Genomic DNA, 18541 nt, shown 5'->3' with positions numbered 1-18541 from the left:
GGAGATGCACATCTACACGTTACAGCAGTCCTATATACAAAATTTCAACGTTCTGAGGCTACTCCTTTTTCAGCTATGCGATATATCTACATACATGCGGTATGTACGTACGCACAGACGCCACGAAACAATCTCTTCAGAATTCATTTTAAATCAGTTGTTATAATTTTTTGGAGAAAAAGAGTCCTTTATTCTTTATTTCTCACGCAGAGATGTCACTCAAAACACATCGTTATATTGCATTCGATAGCGGTCAAAACGGATATTTTCGTTGAAATATGATACCCAAAATTTTTCGCGATTGCAATACTTGCTTTTTACTTCGTACAAGAAAGTAAAAAATTAATCTCCAAACTATGCAGACGCACTCTGAATACCAACAAACGATTTTGTACAAAGTATGCAATATATTGCACAAAAAAGTGTTTCATTACTTGTAATAAAGCTGCAAATGCTTATAAAAACACCAGTAAGATATTCAGTGAAAACATGTGTAAACGAACGTCTATTTCATGAAATTCTGAAGAGAATTTTTGGTGACATGTTAATCAAGGTAATTTAAACTTATTTTATCATAAAAATGGTCTCCAAACTGATAGGTCCATTCTATTGGATTGATGCATAAGGTTATATAATTTTTGCCCCATAATATTGATCTAAATGTCACGGACGACTGCAGGGGAGTTAAAAATACCAAATTATAATTGATTACATCTCATATATATGTTCTATATGGATGGCTTTATTTTGGCTAACTAAATTTTGTTTTCACTGTCTCAAGTATGTAGTATGAAGCTGCAAAAAAAAGTTACACCAATACTTTTTCACGATACTTTTCTGTACAGTTCACAGACTCCAGTGCTGCCCAGGTATCCAGACAGATTGCCTTTATTTTGCCTGAAAGCAGGATTATAGACGCTGTTATTGAAAGAACAGGCTTCACATTCTGGTCGCTCATCACACTTTGATAAAGAAACTTTCAACAATCCATCGATTTTGATTCAAACCACAATCGAATTTATCTAAGAACAACTCCAACAACATGCAGAACTTCAAGATGAAAGACCAAATGCATGACAAGGCATCATAAACCACATGACAAAACATGCCATTTAGCTGCTTAACTGAGAGATTCTTCTAAATATGCCATTATTCTCAAATACCTACATATTATCACCTTACGGGATCAATGTCCAATGCACTCTGGGGTATATCCTTCGAAAATTATGATTAGCTCCAACGAACTCTTCTGAATGAAATTTATGCATGCAAAGTGCAAACGTTTGACAGAAATGTCCTTCCCAGATTGCCAGAATGTTCAAAACAGATTGCAAACAGCGCAGAGAAACATACCAGTGTACATTGTGGGGTTAGCTTTCTTTTTTATCTTGCCATACATTCCAATGATATATCATAGTTTTCTCTCTTGACAAATATACTTTAACTTCATTGTTGGAAATGAATGTGCAGTATACAGTGCATTTATGTACTCGTTTACAGCCTGTGCATTTTAAATACAAGAATTATGTTTCACGATTTTCATTAAATTTACATAGAAGAGCAGTATAAAGTAATTATCGAGAGGATTTGGAATCAGGAATTTACCATTTCCTTAATTCAGCGCATTAGAATTTATCTATATGTAATAAGCACAACATGCATCTGATTTAATGCCCTATTGTTATATTTTTATTTTAAAGAAAATGGATAGCCAACAAGATTTTCACAAACTGTTTTTTTTTTTTTTTTTTTTTTACAGTATTTAAGATTTTAGATGACCTCAAATACTCATTGAAACAGCAATTTAACATAAACTTCCTTTAATGAAATTTTTCATGCGATTCTGCAATTTCTTTAAATGAAATATAATTTAAATACGTTTATTATTTTTGTGGGTTCGTGATGATGCCCTAAACAATCAAGCCAAAAGAAGAAGCAAACTCGGGGAAAAAAAAAAAAAACTTTATTTCAAGTGTAAGTTATTTTCGTAATTGGAGTCTCAGTAGCGGTCGAGTGGTGAAGATCACTACACATTGTTAGCTCCACCTGGTTTGGCTTCGATCCCAGGGGAATGGGCTGGCAGCATTTTTACTTCGGTTAGGTTTGTCTTAACTTAGTACACTTGTTATGATAGTTTATTGTTTGTTTAGTGATTTCTTGCCAATTTGGTAACATTTTGGAAATTTCCAAGAAATACAGTTTCAAGATTACAGGATGTATTTTTCTTAAAGTTCTGACACTACTGCTTCTCCTCGTTAGCTATAGTATAAATAGAAAATAGCGAGGAATCATGAATTAAAGTTCATGTTAAATGTTAGTATGCATAGACTAACAATATCATAGTGTTTATTACTCAGGATTACTTAACCTTTGCTTTGTGAGTGATTTGTGATAATCATTTTGTAATAAATAAATTAATAGCATTACCTATTGTTTACCTTTGAACTTATTTTACCTGATCATCTCCACCACTCGGCTGCTGGTTGGCCAGGGCAGCATGTTTTGTTTTCCCTTTCTCGAGCAGAAGCTGAAGGGGTACTAACACTCATCTTCAGTTCACCTGATAGGTTTATCAGATGAGCTGACCCTGGTATATGCTAAAGGTCCAAAGACTTCTATGTCCAAAGACACGGAAATTAATTTTTGGTATGTAACATTTTTTTGGAATATGAATGGAGTTCAATAAGTTATGACTGTATGTATTACATTTGTTTAAGTTGTCCTGAACCTCCATTGTGGCTGCAGTTAGAGATGCAAGTACATAGTTGGCGAGTAAATACAAGTTCACCTAGAGTCGCTACAACTTTTCTTGAGACAATGCTATGATTGCACCTGAGCATCAGTACACCGAGGATGCCATGCTTACCCAGGGCTTGGCTATTGCATACCATATGGCAAATATGATAGTGTTGACAGTTGTTAAAAACAAAGAGGCTAGTCTCTGGCTAACATCGTGAAGGAGGTAAAATCAGTTATCAAACAAAGATCAGAGACAGTGCACGTTAAAAAACTGTATTTGATCTGGAAAGCAGAAAAAACTTATGTACATCATTACTTCAACTATATACAGTGTATATTTCACCCCTGAAATTGTATTTTAGTACTAAACAGTGTTAAAATAATAACAGGATTTTTTTTATTGGAATGGATTGATTAAATTTCCTTTATATCTCATTGGAAAAGTTCATTTGGTACATATTCAAGGCTCTGGAATGAAATAATGACATATACTGAGGTACCACTTATATTTCGACATGCATGTAATTTTCTTAAAATATTATAAAAATAACTTCATTTTGAAGAAAAAAAAAATAACAGCAGGAATTCATTTACTGATATGTTTAAGATAATGTTGATTGTTAAACTGAACAAAATCATTATCTGTGAAGTATACCAATTTTACAACTGATATTCTGATGATGATAAAGCTAGAGACACAGAAGGAAAGAAGCAAAATAAATAAAAATAAATAATAAAAAAATTTCCTTTACTTAAAGGCGAAAATGTATATCAGTGTTACATTTGGCAATACATTTTAAAACAAAATTTTCTGATTCAAAATTAACAAAAATAAAAAATAACTATAATAAAATACATAGAAGAATACTAGATAATGACTGTACTCACTAAAAATGTATCACAACATTCGACATTTGATTAAAATTACATGCTAATGAGCATTCTTTCTAAAACCCTATTTACAAATGTACAAGTCACACAAACCACACAGTAAAATACATGACCAGAAGTTTCATTCACAGTAACACTGAAAGTTTCACTATATATAGATCAAACATAATACTTCCTCCCATACAACATCAATAAACACAGGACAGTACACTAAAAATGAACATATACTGATAATCAAAAGTTAAGCAACAAATATAAAAATCAGAAAAACAATTAAATTGAAATACGCAACACATCATAATTGAATGAGTATCACAATAATGTAAATAAATAATTCAATAAGTAACACATGTAAGAATTTAAGAAAGTACTAAATTAGTATAAAATAAAATGCTATAAGAACTAGTTCATTATAAAAAATAAATCTTTGGTGCCTACCTCATTTTGTGTTTACTTAGAAAGTATGATATAATAATCTTTAGAAGAAATTGAATAGGAAGCAAAAATATCAAAATTGTACTTTTCTTTCTTTCTTTTTTTTTTTTTTTTAATGCTTCCTTCTCCATCATCTGTTGGAAATAACTGAACCCATGATCTGTTTATCCATTAATTACCAAAAATGTTGCCTATGTTGTACTGTGGGGAAGCAGATCAATACAGTACAAAGTACGAGATCTGGAATTGTCGAGACTATGGTAATTCTGGAAATTTTTGAGTTTTAGATTGTAGAGACATTAGATATTTTAGAGGCATGAGAAGTGAAATATGAGCAACACCTTCACCAAGAATCGAACCACGGACCTCTGGAATATGTGCTCAGCGTGCAGACCACTACACCACGAATGCAGGAGTAATTAATACCTTATAAAATCATTAGCTTAAATCAGTAAGATGACATACAGACATCGCAATGCCAGGGCTTCACTTACAGTGCTGGATTTACGTATAAGCAGCACAAGCTATAGCTTAGGGCCCCCACGTTCTTGAGGAAACCTTCAAAAATTGCACTATATCCTGTATTAAGGAGAAAAAAAAAAGTCTCATATCCCTCATAAAGGGCCCGATATTTCAATTAGTTTAGGATCTCGTCAAATCTATATCCGGTCCTGTTCACTTACCATTTAGATCAGCTAATCCTACACAGGCAATTGCAACAGAGCAGGTGCAACTACTACAGCTGCACCGGATGTCAGAATTTAGGGGATAAAAAATTTTGGAATTTAATGGTGCACCAAGCAGCAAAAATTAGGGATGGTAGAATTTAAGAAATGAAGAAACTGCACTAGACAGAAAAATCTGCAGCACTGGCCATGCCTTCCCCCCAAATCACCACAGGACTGAAAACCAACATCAATAAACATCAATCAGTGCATTGGCCATTGAGTGTGACATCAGTCTGAAGAAAAATCACATTTACGGCACACCTGCTTCCTTTTGTTGTTACATTCTCCCTTCCTCGACATTATAAAGAAGGGTTTAATATTTTAACTACTTAATTAACTATTTTTTGGCTAGTGGTCCAGATAATAGATTATTCTAGATGTTGGATATCTGGATTTTTGGATTCAGTTTTGCATTACACCTACATGAAGTAGAGATAGGATGCATACAAACAATCAAGCCTCACACAAAAGCTGAACCCAGACCTAGGGGTTCAGACTAGCAGTCAGCTTCCACTATATTCTTCAAGGTTACTACCATATTATACTGAGAGTGTTTTAATTTGTTATTAAGCTAGCCACACTACTTCCACATTTTTTTCAAATGCCTGAAATGCAAATAATCAAGAAAGACGACTACCTGTTCTGTAAGTGCAAGATATTTTAGAAAATACACAATACTGAAAGATATGGGATCTGTTTAAATTGAGACTGATTTTTTAAAAGTCTATCAGCTAGATTCAGTCAGTCACTAATACAACACACACTAAAACGATTATGCCAATCAGGTTTCAAAACTGATATTTTGAACACAAACTGATCTGCAGAACATCAGTATGACACAGCACAGCAAAAAGTACACAGTTTTGATTTATTTTGTACAGACTAGAATAATAATCAGTGGTAGTACAATCTTCACATCTTCCAGAAAGTTAAGTTAATTATTATGAGGAATGATAAAATCCTGAAATCAAATATGCATTTAAAACACCAGTGACTCGTTCCAATTCCAGATTAAGGAGAAGTACTTACGCCTGTTGATTATGATTATTTTATTCAAAGAAATGACACTATGCAAGTTAGTTTTTTAGTGCCAGAATTATTGACTGAAAATTAAAAAAATATTAAATGTCATTTTACGCTTTTTTAGTGCCCTTTCAACTCTTTTCCGTAATTTTCCAATACTTTGTGTTCAGGAAATGAGCTCCCTTACATTTTAAAATGGATTTGTCCATGTAGTGATTGTTTTCATTTTACAATAAAGGCAAACCCTCACAAACTACGTGAAAATGTCACGCTAAAACTTTCCTTTCTACCTGTTGCACTTTACGCCAACCTAATATAAAAACCAGCCCATGACAATGAAGCAAACATAAACTGGCATTCAGTCTGTGATTTTGGCAGGTTGGTTGCACATGCAACTTCTCCGATTATTTATGGATGGCTTGAAGCCTAAGAAGCAGCAAAGACAACAATAAGAATGGACAAGATTCAAGTTATAGGAAAGTAGAAATGAAAATACTTTATTAAATATTGTAATGATAATATTATTACATATTCTTATTGGAATGTATATTTCTTTTAACGAAATAATACTGCAATAATTACCTGCAGTTTATCAATGATTACTTTCCACTTGTTATGTTTTTACTGTAAACATACCCTCTGAAAATGAAATGATTCGCATAATTTTGCCCTCTCGATTTTTGAACAATCATATTAGTAAAAGAATGGGGGAAAATATGCAAAGAAATATGTTAACAACTATACAGAATTTTCAAAAGAATTTATGTCCAAATATTTTGTGAAAGATTAATTGCACAGCCACGTTTCTGCTTATGATTTAAACAAATCATCATTTCTCAATCTGGCTGTGCAACATCTTTTAATTGAAATATAGAGTTAATTTAAATATATAGTTCATTTTCTTACACAAGAGAAGTTCAAATTAGTCAGTGATTTCTTATCCCTAATAAAAAGCTTCTTTCTAATGATCTGCAATATACAAAATAATTCTCAAAAGTAAAATTTATGATTTAAACAGTTTACTTTTATGAAAGAGGAACTTTGATATTAATAGGTCTGTAAAATTTTAATTATGCTATGAAAAACTTTTACGAATAAATTTTAGCATTTCTACAAACAGATATCTAAAACCTTTGAAAATCTGCTTGCTCCTTTTTAGCAATATTTGTACATGGTACCTATATATATTTTAAGAGATAAGATAAGAGATAGAGAGATATATTAATGGTAAGTTTGGATAATATTAGTGGTATGAATGAATTTGGTTATTTGACTAATTTTGCTGTTAAAAAATTTTTTTTCAATCAATATTTTTCTCTGCATGAAGCCTGCACAGTAATTTTACTTGCTCATGTACATGTTACACATGGGGAAAGCCACAAAAATGCCCATGTAATGGAATTCAAATCCCGGACTGAACTACCAATGTTCAGCAACTTTTCTACTAGGCCACTGGTTGGCACAAATTTATGATGGACCATTCAAGACAGATTTAATTATTCAATCTTTGGACAACCCTACATACATTTATAAAATATAATCAGTAGTATGGATTGGCAAATTGTATTACTTGACCCTCACAAACTATTGAAGTTAGAAAATTGGATTGTTTTAATACTCCAGAAAAAGGGTTTATACATTTCATTACATTATCTTTAAACTTCTAAACTCAGATCTTTTTCTGTTCTCTACAGGCAGAATATTTATTGATTGAGAATCTGTTTGGAATAATGGCCAAATCGTTCTGTATTTTAGCAATTGCATGACTATGAATGATATCAGAGATGTATCACAAAAGGTAACCTGCAAAGAAGGAGAAAAGCAATACACACACAGCCAAGACATAAATGAGATTGAATCAAGTCCTTGGTTTCAAATTAGCAGCCAGCCTCCATTAATTTCCATGCTGCCATGGGCAGCTTAAAATCAGATCTGTATTTTTAATTTGTATACGTATGTAGTCAGATCTATATCTGAATTTCTAATTTATATAGAGGCTTATCAGATCTGCATTTATGAAAATGTCAGTCTCAAAAATCTCATTTATCTGTAACTAGCAAATCACAGTTATTAACCTGTATATGAAGGGCAATCAAATATAAATAAGCCTTTATTGGCTGAGCATTAGGAAGGGTGTTTCTAGTGAAGGGTGTGAGGACAGCTGAAATCATTATGTTGGATTGCCTACAGCAGTGGTTCTCAACCGGTGGTACGCAAGAGAAAAATAGGTGGTACAAAAGAAGCAAACTATTTTTAACTATTACATTCAAAAATTAGAACCCCAACATACTAATTGAATTTTTTCTATAACTCTCGTAAATTTATGCGATTTGAGCTTTGTTCAAGAGTGGTGGTGGTAGCAGTACTTTGTAGTGTTGGTACTAAAGGTTTTCAATTTTTGTTTAGATGGTACACGTTAGTCAAAAGGTTGAGAGCCGCTCGTCTAGAGTAAGGCTGCCCAGAAGGGATACTTGTTAGTTACACTGACTGCCATACCAAAGGATCTGGAATGGGTTCGAATTCCAGAGAAAGCATGTATGTTAGTAAGTATATAGTTTCTGTGCAGCAAGGGGCCACACAAAATACATGAATGAACCTGGTTGCCTGAAAAGAAAACCTGGCAAAACTTACTGCAGACTGCAAGTTCATTTCAGGCAAAATACCCTTTAGCAATGATTTCAAGCAATGCTGTGAACATGCTGCCGATAAAGCTCATTCCCAGCATCCTCACTGAATGATGATTTAAAAGCTGCACAAGTTTGTATTTCTTTATTGTTTCTAACTCCTTTTGAAGAAGAAGAAACAGAAATGTTTTTGAATAAAATCATCAACTATGATGAGACATGGGTGTATCATTACACCCCAGAATCAAAGTGTGTGCAAGCATGAATTGCTTTGGTTTATTAAATTACAGCAAAGCCTCAACAGCTATCTGCCTAAGGGAAGGGATGCCTTTGTGGAAGACTTTCTAAGGACAACTGGCTTGGATACACATTACACATGGGAAAAACCGCAAAACGCACATGCAGACAGCCTGTTCGCGGGATTCAAACCTTGGTGACTTTACCACTGGGCCGATCAAGCATAAATTGGAGGAGGAAAGGTTAAAGAAACCTTGTGAAAGCTAAAATTTGATTGTCTACTTCAGAGCCATGGTTTTTTTATACTGAATTTCCACATGTTCAAACCCTTCAAAGAAGTACTTGGGAACAAGAAATTTGAGCTTGATGATGAACTAGAAACATTTGTATATGAGTGGTTAGATACCCACCCAGCTTCATTCTACATGAAAGGCTGCAAAAATCTTTTGAAAAATGTATCATAAAGGAGGAGACTATGTAAAAAAATAATTTGTAGAAAGGTAGAGTTTCCTATAACATAAATTCTGTTTAGGAAAAAAAATGGTTTATTCATATTTGAGCAATTCTTGCCCATTTCAAGATAAAAAACAACTTTCCTCAAGTGGTTCCTGTTATTTAAATTTCCCATAGAATTTACTCTTCTGCTATGCATTATTATGCTATCACTGCATTAATTTATTATAAAAGTTTTATTCAGATCATTAAAGAATTTTTCATTCATAATATATTTATTGCTTAACTTTCAAGAGGCAGTATAGATAAGCTCTAAGTCTTTTTTCCTCCATTTTGGATTGAAATATATTTACACTTGAACTAAACAATGGCACTAATACAAAAAAAACTTTAAAATAATTTTTGATTGTATTATCATTAGAACTGGTTGTCTTAATTAACATTATGTTTTTCCTATCACTCACACATCTAAGCAGGTTGCTGAAACTTTTGAACTTCATTTGATTTAAAATTGCAATACTTTTTTTTTAATATGGTGTAAAATAAATATAATTACATTATTTCACTATCCCGAAGCATAATAAATGTTAATCAAAATGGAAAATAAAATGCACTTATAAGAATTATTTAATTAAATACAATAAATAAATAAAGAATACTATGATTAAGTAATGAACAAAGAAATAAATAGAAGAAAGTGAGGAATAATGTACAAAGATGTAAATAAATTGCATTTAAAGAATAAGAAATATATTAAGAAATAAATAAGTAATATTATTTAAAGGGCAAAATTCTTTTAATAATATGAATGGAAATAAAGATAATATTAATTAAAAAACTGATTTATCTACAAATCTATGGTATATTTTCTTATTTTGCTGTTTAGCATACAACAAGAATTAGGAAGTATAGCACCAGATTTATACTGATGTGCAAGTAGTAATTCAGGTAATGATTCATATTAAAACTATTTATACTATCAGAAAAATATAATAGCATAAATTAGACAATTAAATACAGGCATCGCTCTTATAACACAGTTTTGCTCATAATAAGAAATTTGTAGAAAGCCTTGTATATAGCATGATAACATAGTTTTTTATTCTAGAACATTAATGAATGTATGCAGACCCTCTTAAAACACTTTATCTATGTAAGTTATTCAATAGTTATTCGATAACAACATTTTTATTCTAAACATTTACAAAATTAACATGTGAAGGTATAGTATGTTACTACGGCTTGCGCATGTAGTACACAAAAATAACCTTACTATTTATACACACAAAAACAAATTCCAGGAATACTCACATTTTTTCAGGTCAAAATTCTTTTGAAACTGGGTCAAGGCCATCATTTACACAGTATGTATCTTGTGCTTCAAATGTTCTGTTGGGAGACTGCATAATATGCATAACTACAATTTTGGAATAAACTTAACAAAAAGCATTTTGGGTATCCATCGGCAATAATCCTTGTTATTTATAAGAATAATTATTGCAAAATTATACTTCAGTCCCAAAGTATGTTTGAAAGTATGAAACAACATTTAAAAGAAAGTTTATTTCTTTCGAGATGAAAATGTAAGTTTTGAATCATTTGTTAAATGGAGAAAAAAATTACAACTCACATTGCAAAAAAGTCTAAATTTAAATGAGGCAATAGAGAGAGTCATTAAAAAAGTATTTTGTTTTCAAAAAGTTTTCAGAATGCATTCCTTCATTTTATATTAATTGTTAAGTCTTGTATAACATCGTTTCACACAAACATGGTACATTTAGGAATCTTTCTACCATGTTATGAGGGAGATACCTGTACAGTAATAGATAAGATTTGTCTAATTTCATATAATAAAGATGAAAATTAAGGAAACCATATCAACACTCAAAGAATGGCAACTTATAAATACATAAAACAATAAAAGTTTAACAAATTATCTTCACTAAAAATTAACAAAACATAATAAAGCAGCATCCATAATTTAATGAAGATATCATTATAGTTAAATGGCACTGATATCAAATTCAGATATAATATTTTTTTTAAATATAAAAACAATTAAGTTACGATATTTATTATGGCAAAGCAGTCAGAGGATAACTGCTTTAGAATACCTTCATGAATTTTCTCAGAAGGGGGGGATAGTTAAGAATTTAAATGAAAAAATATTCAAAATATGATTCTGAAACATTATTCTAAAAATCTGATTAAAATACAGAAACCAAAAACGTAAATTCAAGCTAAGACTATACAGTAAACATTCAGAACATATGATAATGGAAAACAATATAACTCTTGTACTTTGTTTAAACAAAAAAAGAAATCTTAGATAAGAGTACAAAACATAATTAAGATCTTGCATACTGGAGGTAAAACTTGAGAAATGAAATGCTTTTGCAAAATATTCATAGTAATATGTAAAAAATTCCGCAACATGATTCAAACGAAACTTAACAAAAATTAGATAAATTTAAAACATTTTTGTTTATCATGGGGAATTCTAGTCTTAAAAAGGACAGAGTCAGCTCTAAATTGGGTGTTTAATAGAGGCATGTAACCATAAACCTGAGCAAAATGATCAATACATTTGTGTCTTTCTTGGAAATGTGAATCCTCTTCAGAGAGAGAGACCGGACAACCAGGACATCGGAAAGTCCACCTTGATGTTACCTACATCAATAAAAATTTTAAATTAAACTATGAATATCAACATAGTCAATTTCCAATTAACTGGGTTGTGAATTAAATAGCTCCATGTCAAAAATTAAATTTTTTTGTTGTGGAAAAATTAAAAAACTACTATTGACATTTTTTAACCCAATGATGCAATGGCATTGTTTAAATTTTCTTGTCCATACTGTTCTTTAACCCTTTCGCGATGGCGCACCTTTGTTTAAGATGCTCGTGCGGGATAGAAAGGAATCCAAGACAGTCACCGTACAGGGCGGAGGTTTTGCATCGCTAAGCCTAATTTTATAAAAATAAATCAGAACATCCTAATTTTTGGTATCATTTTAGATTATTACTTGAGTTCTTATATATGTTTAAATTAGCACAATAGCCTTTTTTTCTTTATTTTACATGAAAATATAATTAAAAAATTGCTTATCTTGTAAAATAATTTTTGGAAGCGCTATTCAAATTATTCCAAAGTTTTAATTGATAAAATTCATCAATAAAATTTAAAATTAATAAAACAACACATTAAAGACTATTTACAGTAAAAAGTAACAAAATTTAAAATGAAGACTGAATATGGTAAATAGACACGCGAATATTTTATATTAGTACATGGTGATTTAAAGAGCCCACCTCTGTTTATGCTTTCCCTCCCCCACACCCTCGCAACAGTTGAAGAGTAAAATAACAAAGTCAAACAGAATATATAAACTCAAGGTCAGGAATCTTAAACTGTGTTCATTTCAAAAGTAATGGACATAGGATGCCATCTAGTGGCCTTCAGAAAAACGTTCCAGCTTAAAATGCATATACGCATCACCCGTCCTCTGAATGGAATCTCTAGTGATGCGTGGATGGGATGCCCGGCTGTAAGAGATGTTCTTAGGGAATGCATATATGGGACACCCATCCTGAAAAGGTTAATGCCATTTATAACGTAATTTCTTCATTTCTTAATACTATTTACTTTTTTTTTACTCACAGGGATTTCTTTTTGTTTTGTATACTGATTCAATTTATGAATTATCAATAACCATTTTTTTTGTTAATTTTAATGTAGGTTATTCTCTTTTCCTGTGCTTTTTTAACTGCATTTATATTAATCATGGTGGTGGGTGGCACAGACTCATGTTCAGTTTTATGCCAGTAAATCAGAAGTTCATTTATTATCATTGCTATTTCAATAAGTTATAGTCATATATATATAAAAAAACTGAAACTTTTCAGATTTTAAATTATGCCCAAAAGGGCGTGTTTTAAACGTTTTGTGTGTTACCTTTATTTATTAAATATTACGTTCTTCACACTTAAACCACATAAAATTCAATTCAACAGCAATATCACAAAATATTTTAAAATAGCAAAACAGCATATCTTTAGAATTTCCAATATACAGTCTCGCACACTGAAGATAATATTTTTTTTCCTCACTTTGAAATAGTTGAGTTTGTTAATAAAAATAGGTTGAAGTTTTACAAAAATTAAAATGTATAATAAAACAAATTTGAAATTCAACATTCGGGCTTCCAAACACGCACCATTGTTTTTTCACAATGCACGAAACATTCATGCAGATTCTTCATTATTTAATTTCTTTAAACACACAGCAATAATATTTGGTGGCACCAGTTTGAAAAGTGAGCCACTGTAGAAAGTGAAACAATGCAAAATGCCATTTTGAGACTAATGGCATTTTGGGTCTAACACTCCTTTCGGCTTTAACGGAGGATAAAAAAAAAAAACCCTTATTCAAGAGATTTAAAAAATAAAAGGGCTTTATTAAGGTTACAATCATACAGAAGATTATTTACTCTCAATTTCCTCATAATAAATACATTTTGCAGATCATTTCTATTATCATTTCTTTTTATCAAATGCCAGAACTTAAAAAAAAAAAGGGTGGGCAGGGGATTAAAAATCTGAAGGGTTTCAGATTTTAAATTACGTCCAAAGGGGAGTTTTTTCAACATTTTGTCTGTTACGTTTATTTATTAAATATCATGTTCAATGAATTTTCGATGAATGAATATTCAATGAATTTTTGAAAGTATCCTTTTACATACTTTTCTAAATTTTTATGTGTAAATCTAACTTATTCAGATTTTCAAAAATTATTGAATAGATTATTGTAATTTATTCAGATTTATCAAAAAATTCACTTTAAAACACATCCAATCCATTTTGCACTATTAGTGTGTATTTATATAGAGGTAAAGGACAAAAATTGTAAGAATGTAAATCTAAATTACAATTTATGGACTCTATGGTCCTTGTTAATGATATGTTAATTTTAACTCATTTCAAAAACCAGAAACTGAAAAATTGGAAAACAAAAAACAACTTACCTTGACAGGTGGTTTTCTAGTGACATGAGATACAAGAAAATTCATTGCAATGTCTTCACAATTCATGTATTCATCCACTTTGTCCCGAATCACTTGAGGCATAGAGTAAGTGTATAAATAAGTGTAATACTATAAGTAAAAAAATATGTAATTAGTTAATTAACCCCAGAAAATGGAAAATAAAAGGCAAAGATAAGTACGAGGGCTATCCAGAAAGTAGATTACATTTTGGAATAAAAAAATAAACAAAGTATAGGAAACAAATTTTATTATATACAGATGAAAGCCACACTCAAATACTACTTTTCTACATAGTCACCATACAAATTAAGGCATTTATCGTAGCGATGTACGAGCTTGGAAATTCCTTCGTCGAAAAATTCGGCCGCCTGCGCCTTCAACCACTTCGTTACCTCTTCTTGCAGCTGTGCGTCGTCATCAAAACGCTGCATAGCCAGCCACTTCTTCATTGCTGGGAATAGGTGGAAGTCGCTCGGTGCCAGGTCGGGACTGTACGGCGGATGAGGAAACAACTCCCACTTAAAAGATTCAAGAACTTTACGAGTGACATTTGCCGTGTGGGGCCGGGCGTTGTCGTGAATCAACAAGATCTTAGAGCTCAACATTCCTCTGCGCTTGTTTTGAATTGCTCTTCTGAGTTTTTGGAGAGTTTGGCAATACCTTTGAGAGTTTATTGTAGTGCCTCTTTCCAGGAAGTCCACCAAAATTACACCTTTTCTGTCCCAAAAAACAGTCGCCATCATCTTCCTTGCCGACATTGTTTGCATGCATTTCTTGGGTTTTTGGGGAGAACTTGTGTGCCCCCACTGCATTGATTGCAATTTCGTTTCACAGTTCACATGTTTCACCCATGTTTCGTCACCAGTAACGATGCGATCGAGTAAAGAGTCACCATCCCTATGGTAAGCGTCCAAAAAGTTCAACGCTGCAGCCATTCGCTGATTTTTGTGGTCCTCTGTCAAGATTTTTGGAATCCATCTTGCACAAAACTTGTGGTAACCAAGCTTTTCGCTGATGATTTCGTGCAACAAACTTTGCGAAATTTGTGGAAAACTCAAAGAAAGTTCCGTTATTGTGAAATTTCGATTTTCACGGACTTTAGCATCGACTTTTTCGAGAAGTTCGGCGGTCACTATGCTGGGTCTCCCACTTCGATCTTCGTCGTGAACATTGGTTCGGCCATTTTGAAATCTTATGACCCACTGACGCACTCCACCTTCAGTGATAATGTTGTCCCCATACACTTCACGAAGCTGCCGATAGATTTCTATCGGTTTACAGTTTTTTGCAGTCAGAAACCTTATTACTGAGCGCAGCTCGCGGGATTTTCAATTAACGCAGACATTTCAAACCGTCACAGTATCTGAACGGAGCACAGCACGAACCTCTCACTAGCACGGCTAGATGCAGACTGAGCTGCGCAACGCTCTGACCCCAAGATGGCCGCGCTAGCCCCGCCCCTAGCGGACACAGACGGAAACGTAATCTACTTCCTTGATGGCCCTCGTACAATTCAATTACTCAATCACATGCATTTTCTAGCATGCAGATAATAAAAAAGGATTCTAAAATTCACAAAAATTAATCGTTTTTACTAAAGCAAAACTTTAAAAGACTGCTTTCAATTACTGAATAATGATCAAGTACTCAAAGATGGTCAGGGCAGGGCTTCTTAAACTTTTTCCAATCACAACCCCTTTTTTAATCACTGAGAGTTTTTTCATAACAAAATGAAGATATAAAAATAAATATCCTCCTGTAAATAATTTACTTCTTTGGTAAACAATATACATATAAAAAAAAGTATTTTAGGATTTAAGCAAACAAAAATTAAAGAAAATTCTACTGAGAAAAATGTGCTCGTTTTTTGCTGCATAACAAATTAAAGTGATATTTGACACTGCTGGTCATAAAGCACCTTCAGCATGTTTTAACATTGAACGACATTTGGTTTTACTTAGTGTTAAAGCTGGAAAAGTAGTTTTTTAAAAACATATAGTGCTGAATGAAGGAAGAACATTTAATGCCATTTCAGAAATAATGAAAAATATAGTTCTAATTCTGATCCAGAATACATCAAGGATTTTTGTGAAAACTTTAATATTTTAGGTTTGAATCGATAAATAGCTTTACAAATTCTTTTGCACGTTATATAACAGGTAAATAATCTCATTAACATCAATTATTGTAACATCTTTACAAGTCTAATCCCATTATTGTCAATTAATGTAATTTCCTGAAAAGTCTTATGAATGCAGTTCCTTTAAATTCAACAACGGAATTGAATTTTCACAACCCATAGTTTAAGAAACACTGGTCTAAGGGGAGGAGGCTATTTTTGTCTAAGGAGAAACTGCATCATATTTATTAGCTCAAATTTCTAAGTACTAAGACTTTTGCTTATTTAAAAGTGTATGTTACAGAAAATTAACTCCTAAATTAATGTGACCAGGAAATTGAAAATATATAAATTCAACTTTTCTTTGGTGATGCAGCACTATTTTGGAGATTTCATTAGAAAATTTGCCACTGCTGATTAAAAACTTCCTTTCCATATTATATATAAAATGTTAATGATTAATTTTTTTACATATTTTTTGAGGAAAACTGAGAGTTTAAGGTTGGTTCTCAGAAAGTCAAAAAATATATTTATTAAAATGCTTTTAATAGATGTTTTGGAGAAAAGATTTGTAGTCCATAAATATACATATATTACCACTATGTATGAAAAGCATGCACAATGGAATTGATTCTTTTAGAAAAAACATTAGAATGCTACTAAAGCAATAATTATTCATATTGATTCCAAAATTTGAACTGTCCCAGGCCCACCAGCAGCCAAGCAGTAATGTTGCTGAACACCTAGTGGTTCGACCTGGGCTTAATTCTAGGCAAAATGGTCATGTGCAATGTGAATATAAAGTCCCTCATAAAGGCATCCCTTCACTAAGGCAGATGACCCTCGAATGCTTTGCCATAATCAGATAACCTTAATCTAAATGGTCCTAGTCCTGTCATCATACCAGAATCAGTATAAACTAATTATTTTTATTTTGGATACCATTTATTTATTCAAGATAATTCTGATGTAAAGCTGTTTTGAACGCATACATCTTCACACCAGGAGATGTTTAGAATTTTCTAAAACATGCTGCAAGTTAGATGGGAGGGGATGCCAAGCAAGGGATGCCAAACACTTCTGGATAAAATGCAATAAAAGATGTGTCACAGGAAAATATGTCCCTTAAGCAAGACTAACTAAAAGAAAATTGATTTATATTTATATATTACAAACAATGGAAAAATCATGGAAAGTTATCGCAGCCAAGGAAAAAGTGCATTTCAGAAACACCACTAAATATTTACTGATTGTATTTATTGGACACTAATGGGCTCCAATATGATTATGAATGCAGAACAGAAAATTATAAAAAAATTATTTTTTTAATTTATTTAATCAGGAATGGTAGTAAAATCAAATAAGCTGTTTCACATCAAACAGAACTTGAATTCAGATACTTCATACACACTTTATTACATTTGCAAAAGAAAATAAAAGGATTAATTTAAAAAAAATCTTGCATTATGAATTTCAACTTTACACACAAATTTTCAATATGATCTAATAAGTAAATTTGCTTAAGTTCAAGTGTGTATTAAAAATTATGAGAAAAATATTTTTGAAAATACTAAGTTAACACAGTAAAAGCAAAAATTACAACTGAACATTCAATAGTAAATGGAAAATAAAATCATTAAATATAAAACAAAATAAACCTTGTGAAAGAAAGCAGCTCCAGTTAAAACCATAGACAATTCACAAGAATAGTTTGAGTTGTATAACCATCCACCATTCAGAGAATCCCAGGCATGGTATCGTCCAGGAAAACCTACAATACGATCCCTAGCTTCCCTCCAAACTCTAAAATGACAAATAAATTATTATTAAAAGTCCAATCACAGCATATAATTATTACTTCTTGGATTCAAGTTCATAAATTTTTAAAAGAGAACAAATAACTTACATTCATATTTTTTGGTAATAAAATTAAAGTAATTAAATCTTGAGATCATAAGCTATAACTTTACCAAAAGGTACAATTACTTTCTGCATACTGCATTCATTTAAAAAATTGCACTCAAACAATACCTATAAAAATACTCCTAATTTGTAAATAAAAAATAAAACATGAACTGATATTAGTTTCCATGTTCTTCACATATAAGCTCAAAACTGAAAAACTTGAGCTAGAAACTACTAAGATTTTAGAACCAGTTAAGATTTTAAATTAGATTCTTGACCAATTTAATATATTTGATTTCTGTATCAGAGAGAAATAAACATTTTTATAATATGAGTAACATA

General features: G+C 31.7%; 1 protein-coding gene across 3 annotated transcripts in view; it reads right to left on the bottom strand.

Moving 5' to 3' along the window:
• Positions 1-3470: 3470 nt before the first annotated feature.
• The window catches only part of botv (exostosin like glycosyltransferase 3), a 55564-nt gene continuing 40493 nt past the window's right edge, over positions 3471-18541 (bottom strand). For all 3 annotated transcript variants that reach the window (XM_035363710.2, XM_035363709.2, XM_035363711.2), the window contains exons 9-11: positions 17953-18097; positions 14155-14283; positions 3471-11800 (exon numbers count right to left, since the gene is read on the bottom strand). In XM_035363710.2, the coding sequence (XP_035219601.1) occupies positions 11591-11800; positions 14155-14283; positions 17953-18097 (484 nt within the window). In that variant the 3' untranslated portion in view covers positions 3471-11590. The remainder of the gene's footprint in view (positions 11801-14154; positions 14284-17952; positions 18098-18541) is intronic.

The sequence above is a fragment of the Stegodyphus dumicola genome, chromosome 3 (genome assembly GCF_044657685.1).
Source record: "Stegodyphus dumicola isolate Sdum_Otavi_A_Nest chromosome 3, ASM4465768v1".
Taxonomy (NCBI): domain Eukaryota; kingdom Metazoa; phylum Arthropoda; class Arachnida; order Araneae; family Eresidae; genus Stegodyphus; species Stegodyphus dumicola.
This window is presented reverse-complemented; position numbering and strand designations above follow the sequence as displayed.